Source organism: Macrotis lagotis, chromosome X (assembly GCF_037893015.1).
Source record: "Macrotis lagotis isolate mMagLag1 chromosome X, bilby.v1.9.chrom.fasta, whole genome shotgun sequence".
In the NCBI taxonomy this organism is placed as follows: Eukaryota; Metazoa; Chordata; class Mammalia; order Peramelemorphia; family Peramelidae; genus Macrotis; species Macrotis lagotis.
Genome location: NC_133666.1, coordinates 6,811,748 through 6,829,953, shown reverse-complemented (window position 1 = coordinate 6,829,953; position 18,206 = coordinate 6,811,748). Strand labels below are relative to the sequence as shown.

Here is an 18,206-nt window from a genome sequence, read left to right as displayed (position 1 = left end):
CTCAGAGAGGTTAAGTGAACTGCCCTGCACCACACAGCTAATGCATCAAAGTTAGAATTCCTACCCAGATCTCCCTTATTCCACCATTCTATCCACTATACCAGGTGGTCTCCATTAATTAGTCATACGACTGGAGCAGAGTCATTTCCCTTCTCCAGTCTTTGTTTCCATCTGATGATTTCCAAGGTCATTTCTAGCTCTGATTTTCTGTGATTAATTATACTAAGGAGAGCACAACTGAAAAAAAATGGCTTCTGTGGTCAAAATTCTGGGTGAGATGGTAAAAGAAGAAAGTTGTTGGTCTGGAGGGGGATGTCACTTTTGGGGATCATTCTTGGGAAGGGGAAGGAGGAAAGCAAAATAGGGAGATTATGGCAGGGACAGCACCAGGGTATTTGCCTTCCTGGTACCCCAGGTCTAAGCATCTTGATGTGCAAACTTTGCTAGGTTTGATTTTCATTGTTTTGCATTTTTTGTATGTTTGAGTCTAGATTGTTATGTAGTCTTTTTTGGGTTGTTTTTGCAAGGCGGTAAGGTTAAGTGACTTCCCCAAGGTCACACAGCTAGGTAATTATTAAAGATTGAGGCTGGATCCAAACTCAGGTCCTCCTGACTCCAGGGCTGCTGCTTTTTCCACAGTGTCACTGAGTTGCCTCTTGTTATGTAGTCTTGAGTGAAGTTTTTCCTGTTCCCAAGAAGAGTTCATCAAACATTGATTTAGGGAAATGATAAAACTAGCCACGAAGGGGTGGTGGTCGCTCCCAGAAAACAATCGTCCACTAATTGTACATCTCTAGGAATCTATAGGCAGCAAAGTGGCACTACAGTGGATAGAGCATCGTGCCTGGAGTCTGGAAGAGCTGAGTGCAAATCTGGCCTCAGATCCTTACTAATTGTATGACCCTAGGCAAGTCACTTCACCTCTATTTACCTAATCCACTGGAGAAAGAAGTAGCAAAGCACTCTAGTATCTTTGCCAAGAAAGCCTCATGGACAGTATGAATGTGCTATGATCCACAGGATCATGAGGACTTGGGCATGACTGAGCAGCAACAAGAGACCTCTATGTTATATGATTAGTGCTCAAAGGACTCTAGTTCTCGAGCTGGAAGGGACAGGAGAGGTCATCTAGTTCAATCCCCTCATTTTCAACAGAAGTAAACTGAAGTCCCAAGAAGATAAGTGACTTGCCCATGGTCCCCCAAAGCCCCAGGACATGAGCAATGCAGTAAAATGGAAAGGAGACTGATTTGGGGGGAATAAGACCTGAGTGTAAATCTGAACTCTGCTATTGACTTTGCTTCATGGCTCTGAACAAACAATGTTAAACCTTGAAGTCTCAGTTTCCTCTGGTATAAAAAGTAAGGAATGGTAGCTCACAGTACTGTTACCAAAACCCACCATAAATCAGAAAGTGCAGTATGAATCCTACAGTGCTAGAGTAAGTGAAATGGTGCTTCAAAAGCTTCAATATCTGTGGCTTGTGCCATTTTGGGAAAGGATTGAACAAAGCTGATTAGGATTCTGGTTCCAATTTTTCCACCTTCTTCTTGATGTCCTCTCTGAACCTCCTTGGATAGTATGCTTTCAGGATGAAAGAGTTCTTACAAATCCTTTAGTCAATAAATAGTACCATAGATTTAGGCTTAGCAGGGACCTCAACAGTCATCTCTCTAGCCCCCTCATTTTATAGATGAGGCAACAAGAGGCTGGGGGGGGGGAGAGACTTGTTCAGGGTCCCTAAAGCAGTAAGAGGTAGAGGAGAGATTGTACCCAGGTAACTCAACTGCAAGACCAGGGCTCTTTCCAATATCTTCTGGAGCTATTTCCCAGTTGCCCCAAGAATGAAACAAGGCTGTTAGATTAGAAAGACCCTTCTAACTCCAATACCTTATAATGTAGATATCCTTGAGGAGTCCTTCCAAGACCACAATCCTCTAAGAAATCAATCTAGGTCAAGTGTCTCTCCCCCTCCCAAAGACTAGAAGTCACTATCCTTAAGATTTCAAATGCCACTGTCCAGAGCTCACCCCAAGGAGACTGTTGGTGGGCAGGTTCTGGAAGCCTCTTTCCATTTCTGTAAGAAAGAGAAGGATATAGGGGTAACATTCAGACCAGTAGCATGGCTCTAAGCCTCTGGCATTGAATCGTATTTGTCACTAATGAGGTTACAAAATACTCAATTAAGTTCTTTCTTCCCTATCTCCTCTTTTTCCCCCTCTCTCTTTCTTCTTCTATCTACACTCTCCTCTCTTGTTCATTCTCCTCCTCCTCTTTCACATCTTGTGAGCATGCCTCTCTCTCCTCCTTTCCTCTTCCTCCATCTTTCCTTTTCCCCTCCCTTTCGTCTTATCTTCTTTCTTCTTCTACTTCAGAGGGAGAAGGGCATGAAGGTAGTAGCTCTGCTGAGCCTCAGGTTAAGTGTAAGGGCTACCAGTTGAGTTTAAGAGAAGTTAATAACTTCACGTAAGAGGTGGATGTCTTTAGACTCTTGAAAATGTACTATGTAGATAGGGTATGGTAGAGTATATGTGGAATCCATTTTCATAGGGTGACTGAGGCTAGCGGATTTCTTTATCTTAGGAGTTGTGAGCTGCAATGGTCTAAGGCAATCAGGTATCTGTACTAAGTCTGGCGTAAATATGACAAGCCTTCAGAAGCAGGAGATATCACCATGTTGCCTGATGATGTTTGTCCTTCATTCTCAAAGAAGACCATGACGTCAGGAAGGTGATGCCATGACATGCCTGTGAATTGGATTGGAATGAGAGAGGCTTTGCTAAGTCCCAGCTTTGCACTCCAGAAACATCTGAGTCCAGGGGCCAGATATGGATCAGGATGACAGGAGATGGCCCTGGGTGATAGGCAGAGTAAAGTGCTTGCTCGTGGTCCCACAGCTAGTAAGTGTCAAATTCTGAGGTCAGATTTGGACTCAGGTCCACCTAAATCCAGGACTGATGCTCTATCCACTGTGCCACCTAACAGCCCATGTTGGCTAAGGAGAAACAGCACAGGATGAGTGAATGATCAGAGTGAGACTGAACCAATGAATAGTTCCTGCACTTCCAGCTTGGGTGAGATGGGGAGAGGAAGGAATGAGGGAGGAAGGAAGGAAGGTCTGTCCAGTGGTTCAAACTGGGTTTAAATACTATCTTTACCATTGACTACTTATGTAACTCTTGATGAGTTGCTACATTTCTTTAGGTCTCAGTTTCTTCATCTGTAAAATAAGGGATTTGGACCAGATAACCCCAGGGGGTCTCTTCCAGCTCTAAATTCTTGGGTCTGTGAGAGCAGTGAGGAGAAGGCTTTTCCTTTCCAGGAATACCACTAGGGGAAGCTTTATCACTTGGGTTTTATTTGGGGTTATATTCTCTTAACTATAGGGCCAAACTTGGAAATGATTGCAATTGTTCTGTTTGTCTAGTGCTTTCGATTTTGCCAAAAAACTCTTCTCATGCCAGCCTTATGAGACAGAAAGTGTTCATAGGATTAGCTCCATTTTACCAATGAGCAAACCCAGATGCAAAGGAAGGAGAGGACTTGCCCATGGACACATAGGTTAACTAGACCTTCTGATGTGAAGTCCATCATTTACTTAAATTGCATCACATTGTATTGAGAGACAAATGGCTAGAACAATTTGCCATTTAAAAGATATGCTTTCCTGGAAATACCTTTAGTAGGAGTTAGGAATTAAAATATAATAATGACCATTTTACAGAGAATAAAAATGAGGCTGAAGAAATTTAAATGGTTTCCTTACAACCATGAGACAATAGTGATGGCATGAGGATCCTACAACAAGTCATCCAATCTCAAATCCAATATTCTTGCCATCATGGTGTGCTTGTGTTCCCCATTTCCAAACACATTCAGACCCTCTTAGGCTCAGGAAGAGTCTGACTAAAGATTCCTACTTCTCTTTTTCCTAATCCCTCAAAACATTTTGAGTCTCCTATCTGGGCTCCTTTTACTGAATTCTAAGGACAGTAGATCAGAGCAGGTATTTGTGCAGATGAGAAGGATGGGGTGGGAGTGAGTTAATAGATTTGCCCCCATCCCCTATAAGCTAGGGCTGAGTCTGAAATGGCCCCATTCCCTCCCCTGTCATTACCCCCAACAGCTCTCTTGGCAGCACACCAGGCTATTTCTGCACATCGCTCATTGCCAAGAGCATGGTCCCTAATTCTGGGTGGCATTTGAGAGAGAAGGAAGCCACCCCTCAGCTAGTTAAATAGCAGTAAGCCTGGACTTCAACCCCCAGGCCAGTGTTCTTCCATCTGTACTGTGTGCAGCCACGTCCCTCCTTGCTCCCATCTCAGACCTTCCCTTGGTGTCCTCGACCAGCAAGATGGAGTGCCAAGAGAATCAGTACCGGGACCAGTGGGGACATTGTGTCACTTGCCAACAGTGCGGCCCGGGCCAGGAGCTCTCCAAGGTAAGATGGGTTAGCACATCTTTTTTTTTCTGCCCAGTAAACTGTGGGAGGAGGGGGATTGTAGGGAAGTGGGGAAGAGAGGTGAAGGGTACTGAACTGACCTGTGTCCAGATCATTCAAGCCCAACCAGAAGATTGAACATGTTCCCACTGTCTCTTTTTGGAGGAGGCTCCTAAAAATTGTCTGTCTGTGGAGCTTGGTGATAGTGGTTGACTAGAGAAAGAACTTGCCAGTTGTTTCTTTCCTGCCCCTAGAAAGGTAATTGGTCCTCTCAGATCTGGGACAAATCCTTAAATATTGGAGAGGGTTCAATCTGTCTCTGATTAATGAGCGTGCCCATGAACCTTCTCTTGAGACAATTTTTAGAACTGGAAAGAGGATTAGAGATTCTCAACCAAGTTGAATTTCCTAAAAGAAAAGTATTTCTGAAAGGTAATTAATGACAGAGCCAAACTCTTGAGTTCTCCAAGAGATCTAAGAAGTCACCTAGTTCCTTGCCTATCCTAACAGGTATCCTCTCTGTGAAAGTAAGATCCTGGGATTTAGAGCTGCAAGAAATCTTAGGAGATGAGGGCATCTGACTCATTTTATAAAGGGAAACTGAGACTCGGCAAGGTAAATGACTTAGTCAAAGTCACAGCAGTGGTATCTAGGATCTGTTCCTTGACACATGGTCCTGAAGACCTCCAGTGATGAGGGCTTTGGGAGACTGTGAGATGCACAATGATGGAGAACCTCCCTTAACACGCCTTTCTACTTTGGGACAGATAGGATGATCATATTGAGTCAAAGCTTGGTTCTTTGCACTGTCTCTCCATTGGTCTTGGCTTTACCTGTCCATTTCTATGAGCCTAGAGACCCGGAATTGGAGTCAAGATGACCCGGGCTAAAATGCCACCTCATGCATTTATGAACTATTATGACCCTGAGTGGGTGACTTAACCTCTCTTAACCTGCCTTAATTTCTTCAACTGTTAAATGAGCTGACTGGGCTATTCGACCTCTGAGTTCCTTTCCAGTCCTAACTTTGTAGTAGTGATCATCTCCTCCATTAAGTCTTCCCTCAGCTAAGAACTCTAGCTACCCACCCCCATTTCCTCCAACTGTGTCTGATTCTGGCCTGATTTTCATCCTGGACACCCTCATGATCTGTTTCAACTTGTCAATGTCCTTCTTAAAAAGGAATATTTGTATATGGGATCGGAGCCTAGCAGCATACTGAGGCCCTGACCTGTCAGCTCCCCAGGGTCGGAAGAGTACCTTTTCTGAATCCAGCCCCAGATGGTAGCATCTTTTTGGTTTGCCATGCTCTACTGTCATTTCATAGCTCCGCTAAAGTCCCTAGATCTTTTACATGTCTACTCTTGCCCAGTCTCATCTTCTCTGCCTTGTATTACACTCCCCCCCACTACTGCCACCACCTACTAGCCTCTCCACCTGTGCCTCCCCAGGCACTGTTTTCAGGAGATCATATCACATCCCATACCACATTGCATAGTATGCTGGTTGCATGACTTGTCCAGCTCATCCAGGTGATATGGATTCGGAGACAAACAGTAATTCCATATTGAAAGCCTTGCTAATTCCCATTTGTGTGACCATTTTGAAATCTTTACAAGGGAATTGTAAGTAAGATGAGTTTCCAGGTCCCTAGGGAGAATAAAGTTCTGCAATCTATGTCCTGGGTCCATTTTCTTCCAGGAATGTGGCTATGGAGAAGGAGGAGATGCATTCTGTACCCCTTGTCCCCCTCGAAGATATAAGAGTGGTTGGGGACACCACAGCTGCCAAGCCTGCCTAACTTGTGCTGTCATCAACCGAGTCCAAAAAGTCAACTGCACTGCCACTTCCAATGGAGTTTGTGGAGACTGTCTCCCCAGGTGAGTTGATTCCCACGGGTGGCAGACCACAGTTTGTTGGCAAAGGGAAGGAAGCTAATCACTCCCATTTTCAGAGGATTTTATGCTTTTTCAAATGCTTTCATGTATTTAACCTGCTTGACCAATAACATAATGACTTCCTGAGATGATGGCCATGTAATTGCAGTGGCACCATTGGCAAATCACTTTACTGTTGCAGATCTCAACCTTCTCATCTGTACATTTCTCAACCTTGGGAAAAATGGTGTCTGAAGTTCCTTTCAAATCGATCATTCAACTATAAACCTATGATCTTGGGTTCAAGACTAATTCTATGTGGAGATGACTTTCTTAAGGTCAAATTGAGTAAATGGCAGAATCCGGTCTCCAACCCATGTCTTCTACCTTTTCACATAGAATTCTTTCTGGCGTAGCCACTCCATGTGAGAAAAAGGCCCAAGTCTGGCCTCCACTTGAATGGTCATCAATACCCACTTACAGGGAAAAAATCTTTCTTACCCTTCAATGCAGCTTCTTATGCCCAAGTAGGGACTGATTTTCTTCTATAGCTGGTCTCCAGTACTTCAGAATAGCATCAAGGTGTGACCGTGAATACCTGAAGGGGAGGCCACATCTTACAAAACTGCAAAGGATCTTAGACATGGAACTGGAAGCAACTTCCAAGGCCAATTAACTAGAGACCCATGTCCCCCATGGAACCATGATTTAGAACTAGAGTTGACCTCAGAGGCTAAATAGTCCAAATCTTCTTACTTTGCAGAGGAGGAAACTGAGGTTGAGAGAGAAGTGACTTGCCCTAGGCCACATAGGTATTAAGTGGAAGAGATCAGATTTGAAGCCACATTCTCTGACTCTGGGGTAAAAGGACCAGGTCCAGAGAAGGAGCATCTAAACATCCATATAGCTTTTGACCTTTTTTTCTTATTTTCTTACCTACAGGTTCTACTGTAAGACTCGAATTGGTGGCCTTCAGGACCAGGAGTGCATCTCTTGCACCAAGCAAACCCCTGTGTCGGAGGTCCAGTGTATGTATTGTTTCCCCCCTTTCTCCTAGGGATGGACAGAGAAAAAAGGCCAGGGAGTTGGGGGCCCAGAAAGCATGATAAGGGCTCCTGGGATGGACATACAAGAGAACATAGAAACATCAAATGGGAAAAGCTAGAGGGTCCTCATGCCATAAATTGTCAGAATCATGAAAAGAAGATTTTAGATCAGTGCTGTATAGTGGATAGAGCATGACTCTGGAGTCCAATGACATGGTTTAAAGTCCTAGCACTGAGAGAACTCTGTTGAGTCACTGGGCCTCAGTTTCTTCAGTGATAAGTAAAAGAAGGGCTTTGGTCCAGGTAAAAAAATAATAGAACTGGAGAGCCATAAGGAACCTCAGCAGTCATCTAATTGAACCTCTACCCAAAAGGAATCCTACTTTAACATGGCCATCAAGAGGTTGTCCATCTTCCCCTTGAAAAGGTCCTGTGAGGATACTTTGAATTCTAGATCTAGAATCCTTTGATGATAGAACATCAGGGTTAGAAAGAACTTTGGAGATGTTCAAATCTAAGAAACTCATTTTGTTAAGGGCAATGACTTGTTACTAGGTCTTGTGATCAAAGAGTGAACAAATAGAAGCAGAGCCAGGTTCAGAATTCATGTCCTCTTACCTCCAAATCATTGCTCTTTCCATCACACCACACTATCCATTTACTCTACCCTAGTGGGGAGGGGATCTCAATCAACCTGGAAGTAATCAGGATGAGGAGAGGCCTTTGCTACTGGGACTTGAGAGAACCACAAAGAAAGGGGAGCTCTGGCCTGAAGTAGCCCCACTCACGATAGGAGTTGTGCCCAGCAAAGATGGGAGCCTATTACCTTGTTCCCTGTCCTATTCTGACGCTCTTTTCTATCTTGTACCACAGGTGCCTTCAGATTGAGCTCAATGAAGCTCCAGGTGCCCACAGCACCCCCTCAGGAATCCACTCTCATGGTGCTAACGAGCAGTGTGCTAATCATTTTTGCCCTGGCTCTCATATCTTTCGCCATCATCTACTGTAAACGTTTCATCAAGCGCCAATTCCGGCATGGTAAGACTTGATGCTGATGCAGCCTTGTAAAATGTATAAAATGTTCTACCTATATTCTCTGATTTGATCCATTCTCACAACCACCATGGGATGTAAGTGCTATTACTATCTTCATACGATAGATGAGGAAACTAAGGTTAAGTGACTTTGTTCATGTTTACATGGCTAGAGAATGTCTGAAACAGACATAGAACTCAGGTCTTCCTGCCTCCATGTCCTGATGTTCAGTTTATCATGCCACCTGCTACCTCCTTTTTTTTTCTTTTTTTTTTTGTTTTTGCAAGGCAAATGGGGTTAAGTGGTTTGTCCAAGGTCACACAGCTAGGTAACTATTAAGTGTCTGAGGCTGGATTTGAACTCAGGTACTCCTGACTCCGGGATCGGTGCTCTATCCACTGTGCCACCTAGCCGCCCTCCACCTGCTACCTCTTGATTGGTATGAGTGAACATAATTGAGTGAGGAGCTCTCTGTACTTGATTTAGAATTAGAGGACCTAGAATCAAATTCTTACTTTGTTGCTTCCTACCTGTGTAATTTTGAGCAAGTGTTGTCTTTTCCCTGTACTTTTCCTCCTCTGTAATGTGAGGGATTAGACTAGATCTGAAAGCCCTTCTAATAACATCTATGATACTATGTATTAAGATCATACCCCTTTAACAAAGAAGCTGAATCATCTGTGTTGACATTTCTGCTGTCAGTGAAACTCGAAGAGGTAAAGTATTATTTTTACCGAAATGGAAGGAATTCCCTCAAAATGAGGGGGAAAAGTTTGTTGATGGTAGATGTAATGTGCCTACAAGCAATGAAAAGAAATAGCACTTCATGGGTTGCTTGATCATCTCACTTTGTAATATTTATGATGACTGGACATGAAAGGCCACCATGAAGAAAATCATAACTTCTAGACCAGAATTGGATGAGGTAGAGAGATTCTGGGAAAACCTTGACAAACCTTGGTGCATGTATCTGTGACTTTGCTGTAAAGTTGGGCACTGGGGAAGGTGGTAGAAAATATGTTTGGGATTAAGACGGAAAAAGATGTCAAAAGGCTTGTAGAGTGGCCTCAGTGGTCTCAGCCCTGTTGTTTATGAATACTTTCAGAAGAGTATGAGAAGACTCTCAATGTAGTTAGCCCCAAACAGCATCATGAAAAACAAAATTGACAAACAGAAAACAGCTGGTTACTCATGTGGGAGTCATTTTTAGCATCAGGTGTCTGTGCAATCAGATCATTGACTGGTTAAAGTAAAGGTCAAAACCCAAACTAAATTAGAAGAAAGGATGAACATGAGAAGACACTGTGTACAATTATAGCAGCTCCATCCTGAGGTATTCAAGTGAGCTGTTGACCCTGAAACATGAGCAATGGATAAAGAAAAAGAAACGACACAGACCATCACCATTTCTATAGAAGTATAACAGATGTAAAGCAATGCCATAAGCAAGAGGCCAAAAGAGTCCAAAACTACTTTAACAGAGTGTTTATTCATTTTGCCAAGGGGAGAAATACTATAATCAAAAATTGAGAATGCACTCATATTAAAGGACACATTATTGAAATAGTAAAGCCTCACAAAATAAGTAGAAAGTAGTAGAAGGGAGTTGGTATGAGACGTCCTTTAACCACATTATCCCTCCCCATTAACCTTTGTGGATGAATGATGTTTCTCCTTCCTTCTTGAAGAAGACCACAACATCAGGGAGGTGATACCATGACAAGCTCATGACTTGGATTAGAGTGAGGGAGGGCTGTGCTAAGTCACCAGCCTCACTTTCTCCTCCAGAGCCATCTAGATCCAATGGCCAGTTAGGAATCAAGACAACTGAAGAGGACGTGAGGCAATCGGGGTGAAGTGACTTGCCCAAGGTCACACAGCTAGTGTCAGGTGTCTGAAGCCGGATTCAAAAACTCCTGTCCTTCTGACTACAAAGTCAGTACTCTATCCACTGCACCATGTAGGAGAACAACAAATAGATGTAATATAGAATCGATTTGTCCAATCTGTATTGGACATTGATGATTAGTGGAACCGTCATAGAATAGGTTTTACTGCGAATTTAGGAATTGATGTATTGTTCTAGGAGATGGTACTTCCGAAGATAAAACTGATCACAACTCAGTTAGTCAATAAACATCTATTAAGAGCCCTCAATGTACCAGGCTCTGTGCTGAATCAACCCTGCCCTCCAGGAGCTGATAAGTTACACAAAAGGAAGCTGAAGAGTGTTAGGGAAGGTACCCTGCTGAGGATATCTTGAAGATTTCTGGAGAAGTCTCAAAGCTGTGTAGCTGGTGGGAAATGAGAGAATGACTGTATTCTTTAATTAGAGGCTCTGGAGCCCATGGCCCTGCCTTGTAGCTGCACTTCGGTACTGGGACTTGAGAAAACCACAAAGGAAGGGGGTCTCTGGCCTGAAGTAGTCGCATTCATGATAGGAATTGTGCCCAGCAATGATGAGAGCCTATTACCTTGTTCCCTGTCCCATTCCGATGCTCCTTTCCGTTGTGTCCAATTTAGTTAGCTAAATTGTGTCTTTTCTGATACAATTCTAAAAATGCTTAAGGATATATTTTTCAATATATATCAGTAGAGATAATTTTAAAATAGGAAAAAAACACTATTATACACAGGGATAATACAGTGAAGAAAAATAAGGATCAGGGGTGTACTGGACCCAGAACACGCAGAGCACATTGCTAAGTTTTCTGGGTGAGCATTAACATCTCGGAAGTTAGCCAAAGCTCCAAATCAGGGATTGAACAATTGGTTTGTTAACTATCTAGACTTAAGCAAGTGATGGGGGAAATAATCAGACTGCATTTTTCAGAGAACCAGATGTTAAACATTTAGCAATAGGTTCTTTAGCAAGGTAGCTTTAGGGAGAAAGCTTATGAATGAGCAACTTGTGTAATTGGATCGATTTGAAGTGGTAGCTGGATGACCAAGTTGAGATGTTTGGATGGTGCACAGAGGCTCAGAGGACATGTCAGGAATGGGACTAGAGACTGGAAGTGGTGGTAGTAGAAGTGGTGAAAGTGATTCAGATTTCTTGGGAAGAACATGGAGAGATAGAGATTAAGAGAAAGGGAGAGAGGACTAGAGGAAGGGAATCATCAGTAGGACATTGGGTATGTGGGGGGAGAGATGGGGAAGTGAGGTTTGTAAAAAAAGGCTGGGGAACTAGCAAAGCTCTTGACAAATACGATCTCTTTTGATCCTCACAACTCTGGGAGATAGGTGTTATTTTTATCCCCACTCCGCAGATGTGGAAACTGATGCAAAGAGATTAAGTGACTTTCCCTAGAATCAGAGTGAGGCAGTTTTAGAAGCAGAATTTGAACTTGGCTCTTCCTAACTGCAAATTCTGCATTTTGTATTTGGTCCCGTGGTGAGAGAGGGGGACAGGAGAGAGGAGAGAGCAGAGAGGAGAGAGGAGAGAGGAAGAGATGAGACGAGACGAGACTAGAGAGAGCATAACATCTCTTGAGGTCAAGGACTGAGAAGGAGTCCTATCGTAAGAGGCGGTCCCCACTGTCACAAAGTTGTGGAGGTCAAGGAAGGTGAATGAAGTGACAGTTGACATGTATATCAGGCTGTTCTTGTTGCCCTAGTAAGTATCATCTCTGGGATGCAGTTCAGTCCAAGAAATTCATCAAAATGCAAGTTAAGCACTTGCCGGGGCTGCTCTTTCTCCACACATTGCTCCCAGAAAACAATTACTGTTGGCAAAGTGCTTTCCAAATCACAGCATGTGGGCAATGTTGTCACTATCCCCAGTTTTTAGACAGTAAAAATAGGAATAGGAAATTCTGACTTCTCTCTTGCCCCTACTCTCACTGCCAATCAGCTGGACCTGAGGGAAACAAGGACTTCACATAACACCATTCATTCAACATGTTTCCAGGACCTACTTTAACACACTCTAGCCTATGCTGGGAAAAAGTAAAGAGAAATAAGGCAAGGCCCTGCCCTTCAAGGAACTTCAATATTAAGGGTAGGGGATTCTTATAGGCAAGGTAGTAGATCAAGGCAAAATTTATTTGGGGGGAAGACCTAGAGGCTTAAACTCAGGGCCTTAGACACAAAAGCTGAGGGTCCTAGAGAGCAGATGACCCCTTGGGATCATGTAATCTACTCTCCTCATGTTAGAGGTGAGGCTCAAAAGTTCCTATGTGGTAGAAGTAACTTGCTGAAGGTCACATAGTTAAGAAGTTAGAATCATTGAAATTCAAACTCAGGTCCCGCCCCAAAAAAATTCCTAACAATTAAAATGCTTCCAGAGTGGGAGGGGATATATTGGAAGGTGATGAGGATTTCCTACCATCATCCTTTAGATAAAGGCTGTTTGCCCAATGATCAGAGATGGTACTGCAGCTGCCTTGGAGCCCATTCTAGCAGCCTGTGCTGTTGGTGTGGGGTGCATTGTATTCATGATTTGGCATTGAATTCTGTATGCTACCTTTCTTGGAGGATTTTTGTTGCAAGATGCCACCCAGAAGAGCTAAAAGTTTGAACACTCCGAGAGTTGTATATTGGTTTCAGATAGTCTCCAATGTCCTTTGCAGCTCCAAGACTGTGATTAAGAGATAGTGTGGATCCAGAGTGAGTTTGGACTCAGGAGTCAGAGGCCCTCAGTGAAAATCCTGACTCTGCTATTGACTAGCTTGCATGACTGTGGCTGGACCTCAGTTTCCTCATTTGTAAAAGGAGGTAGTTGGACTAGCTGACCTCTGGGATTCCTTCATGATCTAGATTCTTAAATCCATTGATTAAGATGTCTCCCAGCTCCTATTACAATGGTTGGCATCTAGCAAGTCTGAATCAATACCTATTGAGTGATTGCTCCATTCCAACAATCTCTCACCATTGCCACCCAGGATTTCACAGCACCCTCAGTGACACAATATCACCAGTCCTAATAATAATAATAATAATAATAATAATAATAATAATAATAATACAATAAAATTATAAAATAATGAAAGCTGCTAGTATATAAAGACCATTTACTATATGTAGATGTGTCAGACACTGTGGTAAGCACTTTACAAATAATGTCCCATTTGATCCTCCCAACAGCCCTCTGGGGGGTAGATACTAGTTTTATTTTCCATTTTACAGATGAGGAAACTAAGGCAAACAAAGCTTGAGTAACTTGCCCAAAATCGCACAACTAGGTCTACTCACTGCATCAATTATCTGCCTCAGTTAGTGGCAGAGTAGTCAGTACAAGTGGTCCTGGGTTATCCAGCAGGAGAGGATCTGTTGAGATGGGTCTCAGGCTTATCAGGGGTGGCATCGACAGAACTGCACAGAGGACAAAAGAAGTACTGAATTGGGGAATAAGAGGATCTGGGTTCAGATACCCACTTTGTTTGATGTTTATGTGGCCTTAACCTAATCTCTACTTCCGTTTTGTTCTCAGTCTCTCCATCTGTAAAATTGGGCCCAGAGGATTAGATCGAATTGACTTTGGCGATGTTCTCAATCCCTCTCATTCACTTTCTGGGTTTTCAAAAACAATGCAGAATCTGCCTCCTTTGGCTGAGACTTAGTCCAGCCAGGCAGCCAATAGCTGGGGAACCTAGAAGGGTCACAGAAGTTTCATTGGCATCAATGAAAATTTAAGGTAGTCACAAGAGAAAGAACTCCAGGAGAGTTAAGGACAGGGCAGACTGTGGTTTTTCTCCAGCTCAGCCACTGTCCTTTCTTACAGGACAGACAACTGAGTCAAAATTACCCACTGGTTACTCCCAGGGGGTCTGGATAGAGGGCAATAACTTCCTTTTTCTAGACAGAGTCTGACGTGCTCCCAGAGGGTCTGGATAGAGGGCAGTGGCTTTCCCATTCTAGACAGGGTTTAACATGTCCCCAGGAGGTCTGGATAGATACCAGTGGCTTCCCTATTCTAGGTGGGTCTGAAATGCCCCCAAAGGAGGTCTGGATAGAGGGCAGTGGATTCCCTATTCTAGGTGGGTCTGACATGCCCCCAGGGGGTGTGGGTAGAGGGCAGTGGCTTCCCTATTCTGGGTGGGTCTGACATGCCCCCAGGGGGTCTGGATAGAGGGCAGTGGCTTCCCTATTCTAGGTGGGTCTGACATACCCCCAGGGCGTGTGGGTAGAGGGCAGTGGATTCCCTATTCTAGACAGGGTCTGACACGCCCCCAGGGGGTGTGGGTAGAGGGCAGTGGCTTCCCTATTCTAGGTGGTTCTGATATGCCCCCAGGGGGTGTGGGTAGAGGGCAGTGGCTTCCCTATTCTACACAGGGTCTGACATGTCCCCCAGGGCATCTGGATAGAGGGCAGTGGCTTCCCTATTTTAGACAGGGTCTGACCAATGTGCATGAGCAAAACTTAGGGAGCAGCAAGGTGAACCTGATATGGGGCAATTGAGCACTTGAGACTCAAACTCACCTTGAGAGCTCAGGCCTGCCCTCTTTTGCCATTAACAGGGTGCCCTAACTTCTCAAAGCATCTATGAAATCAGAATAACACTCAGAGAAGGACAATTTAAATGACCCAGAGTTTGCTAGGACTTCCATATGGAACAGACCACTAAATCTGGATATTTTCAGCCTAAGTGAAAAAGACCAAGAAGACCATGATCTAAAGAGCCTTGGTCACTCCTTCTCATCAGTCAGAGTACCTAAGTGACACCCTCAAAAGACTGAAAGATGTCGTTTCTGGAAACAAAACCTTGAGAGGAATTGAAGTCAAATTCAGACTCATACACATATTAACTGTGTGATCCTGCCTGAACCAGTCACTTCTTATCCATTTGCCTCAGTTTCCTCATCTGCAAAATGGGACTAAGTCCCACTTCTCCAGGTTGTTCTAAAATGCTTAGCATAACTCCCAGCATACAGTAAACTCTGTGTCAGTGTTAGCTTTTGTTAAGTAGCAGGTTCTTTCCTTAAGAACTCCACAACAGAATGTCCCTGTCTTCCAGTTCCACTGTGAGAAAACACTGTCAATCAATAGGCATTCATTAATTACTTCAACTCCCAAGTGGTATTAATTAGGCACCAAAAGTATGCTGAGATCTGGGAATACAGAACCCAAAGACTCAGGACCTGCCTTCCAAGAATTTACATTCTGATAGGAGAACCAATATGGAAAATGATTAGAAACACACTGAATAAATGGGGGAAGGGAGGGCTGAAGAAAATAGCCATTTATTAAAGAACTGTTATGAATATCCATCCATTTGATTCTCCCAGGAAGGTGGTACTGTTATCATTCTCATTTTGAAGGTGGAAAGACTGAGGAAACTAGAACTTAAGTAGCTTGCTGATAGTCACACAACTAGTAAAGGGCTGAGGTTGGCTTTGACCTCAGATCTTCCTGATGCCACAGCAGAGGAAATGGTCCCTGCTCTCAAGGAACTTTCATTCTGTGGTATCGGGAATAACAGGTTCATGTATCAGTGTATTAATGGAAAAAATGGCTCTGAAAGGAAAGACAATGGACTATTGTACCCCTGCTATGTAAAGTGGGACAAGCTATTTTGGGATTTGTAATCAAAGGCATCCCAAAGTAGAATATGGGTCCAAAGGTTCAGGATTAAAATCTTGGACAACCTAATTTTACAAATGAGGAAACTTAAGATGCAGCCAATGGAAATGAGGCACCTCAAGGGTCCAAGGTTCCAAAAACTTGGGTCCTCTGATTTCAATCTTAATATATTATTAACTACACTTTTTCAACACACTGGTCATCTCCTGTATTGGAAATTGGGTCAATACCCATATAAGGCTTGATCAGATTGCTGACCTTTGCTTTGGTCATAATGGATGAGGTAATGGCTCACTAACTGAAATGTATAGGATGAGGTTACAATGTTGACCCAAAGTTCAGCCAATCAGCACCTACCAGGGCCTATAAATTCTGGCTGAGAGCAGGTCTAGCTTCAGTGGGTAGGTCTGGGTCCAGAGGACAACTCTGGCCCCAGAGTTGTCCCCTGGGCCCAGAGGGCAGGTCCGGGCCCAGAGTCCAGGACTAGGCCCAAAGTCCAGGACTAGGCCCAGAGTCTAACATGCCCCCAGAGGTTGACATCAAGTGACCCAAGCTTGAGAGTAACAAAACTTGGGTAGTCTTTTTGTCCCTAATTTCTGAGAGAACCATGGCCCCCCACTGCCTTTTTGCTTTTGTAATATACTTAGATTAACAAAGGGCACGACTTGAAGAACTGATATGAACATTAGCAGGTAGTGCATTAGGAAATAAAGATAATAGTTGAGGAAGAGGGGAGTAGAAGAGGGCCTTCTTTTGCCTGCCTTCTACATCATTCATTCATTACCTTCTTTCCTTTCAGGCTTCATTGGGTCTCCAGATTTTCAAGGACAGAGAGAACTATCTCAGGTTTCTGATTATGCAATCCCGTGCCCCAGCAGAGAGTTGGGCATGAAGGATTTGGGTCCTGTTGTTGAACAAAATGGAGGTGAGTCTCCCTTCCTTACTGGAGTGCTCTTTTCACAGTGGGAGGCAGTTCCCAAAAGTCAGGCTGAGGCTCTGCTCCAAGGGGGCAGGGGAGTCTGAGCATTTGAGAGACACCATATATACTACCTTTAGTAGGTGGGCCTTAACTCTTCCCCTCCAGACTAAGAACACTAAGAATTCCTTACTTTCTGTTTGTTGGGGTTCAAAATCCCAGCTTTTCTCCTATAGAGGAGAAAAGTCAATGAGTTCCTATATGTATCATAGGTACTCCATCAGATTGTGTGACTGAAGAAATTCTAATCTCCTAGTTGGAGTAGGGTGTGGTGTTTTTGTCTCACTGGGGGAAGGTAGTAAGACTTTGACTTCAATATCAGTGTCTTTTCTGTTTCCAGCCTCCGAGGATTCGGTGCAGTTTGTGGCTGATGGTGCAGCAACCAGAACTGAGGGAAGCGAGGGGTCTCGAGGTCACCTCCATGTTCACCCGGAATCTTCCCCCAGGCAGCTGGCCTGCAACGATGCCCAGGCTCTCATCCACACTTGCCCCCCTTCTGAGGCTCAACCAGATACGATGGGACAACCCCCAACACTTCCTTCCTGCGCCTCGGAAACTCAGTCGTGCTGGGCCCACGCCCCTGTGGAATGCACAGAACTGGACCTTCACAAATTTTCGAGCTGCAGCCCTTACACTGGTGCAGAAGGGCACCGGGAAGCTATCATCTGGGCCATGCCAGGGGGCACCGGAGATAGAGTGGGGTTCACCCCTTCTTTATACCACTTAGAGGAAAAATCTCCCGCACCCAATTCTTCCTTTAAGGTAACAGTGTTTAAGTCCATCATTACAAAGTGGGGTAGGCATGCTGAGAACCTGTAGAAAGGTGGGGAAGAGATTCCAAGGCTTCGTTACTAAACTGACTCCTTTGCTTCCTCTTCCCTAGGTCTCTTCGGCCAGTGGTGGCCACATGTCCTGGTAACTTTCAAGCCATCCTGCTGGACTTCACACCCCAGTTGATGACTTACTCTAAATCTTCTCTGCAAGCCTGGGGGGAGGTGCGAATTCTGTTCCCCAGGCTTATCTCCCTTCATTTTCCAAAAACAACAACTGATTTAACTATTTGAATGGTCATTCTTGTGTCTGGGAAAGGGAAAGTGGGTGCCCGCCACAAAAGCACTTGGGATGTTTCTTGTGGTTTTTCTTTTTTTACACTAAATTTCCCAAAGGAACTTTGGGAGGGTGGTAAAAGGGAGGGATTGAGATTTTCACCACATGTCCCACTTGACTTCACTACAACCTCCTCCTCTCCCTCCAGCCCTCTGACTGGGCTTTTAGAGGTTGGCGAAGGATCCGATTTTTTTTGAATTTTG

General features: G+C 44.1%; 1 protein-coding gene across 1 annotated transcript in view; it reads left to right on the top strand.

Annotated features, from left to right (window-relative positions):
* The window catches only part of EDA2R (ectodysplasin A2 receptor), a 28,236-nt gene extending 10,281 nt beyond the window's left edge, over nucleotides 1-17,955 (top strand). The window contains exons 2-8 of the mRNA XM_074199433.1: nucleotides 4,326-4,441; nucleotides 6,143-6,321; nucleotides 7,261-7,346; nucleotides 8,238-8,402; nucleotides 16,720-16,845; nucleotides 17,237-17,658; nucleotides 17,780-17,955. Of these exons, the coding sequence (XP_074055534.1) occupies nucleotides 4,355-4,441; nucleotides 6,143-6,321; nucleotides 7,261-7,346; nucleotides 8,238-8,402; nucleotides 16,720-16,845; nucleotides 17,237-17,658; nucleotides 17,780-17,815 (1,101 nt within the window). The 5' untranslated portion in view covers nucleotides 4,326-4,354 and the 3' untranslated portion in view covers nucleotides 17,816-17,955. The remainder of the gene's footprint in view (nucleotides 1-4,325; nucleotides 4,442-6,142; nucleotides 6,322-7,260; nucleotides 7,347-8,237; nucleotides 8,403-16,719; nucleotides 16,846-17,236; nucleotides 17,659-17,779) is intronic.
* The last annotated feature ends 251 nt before the right edge of the window (nucleotides 17,956-18,206 follow it).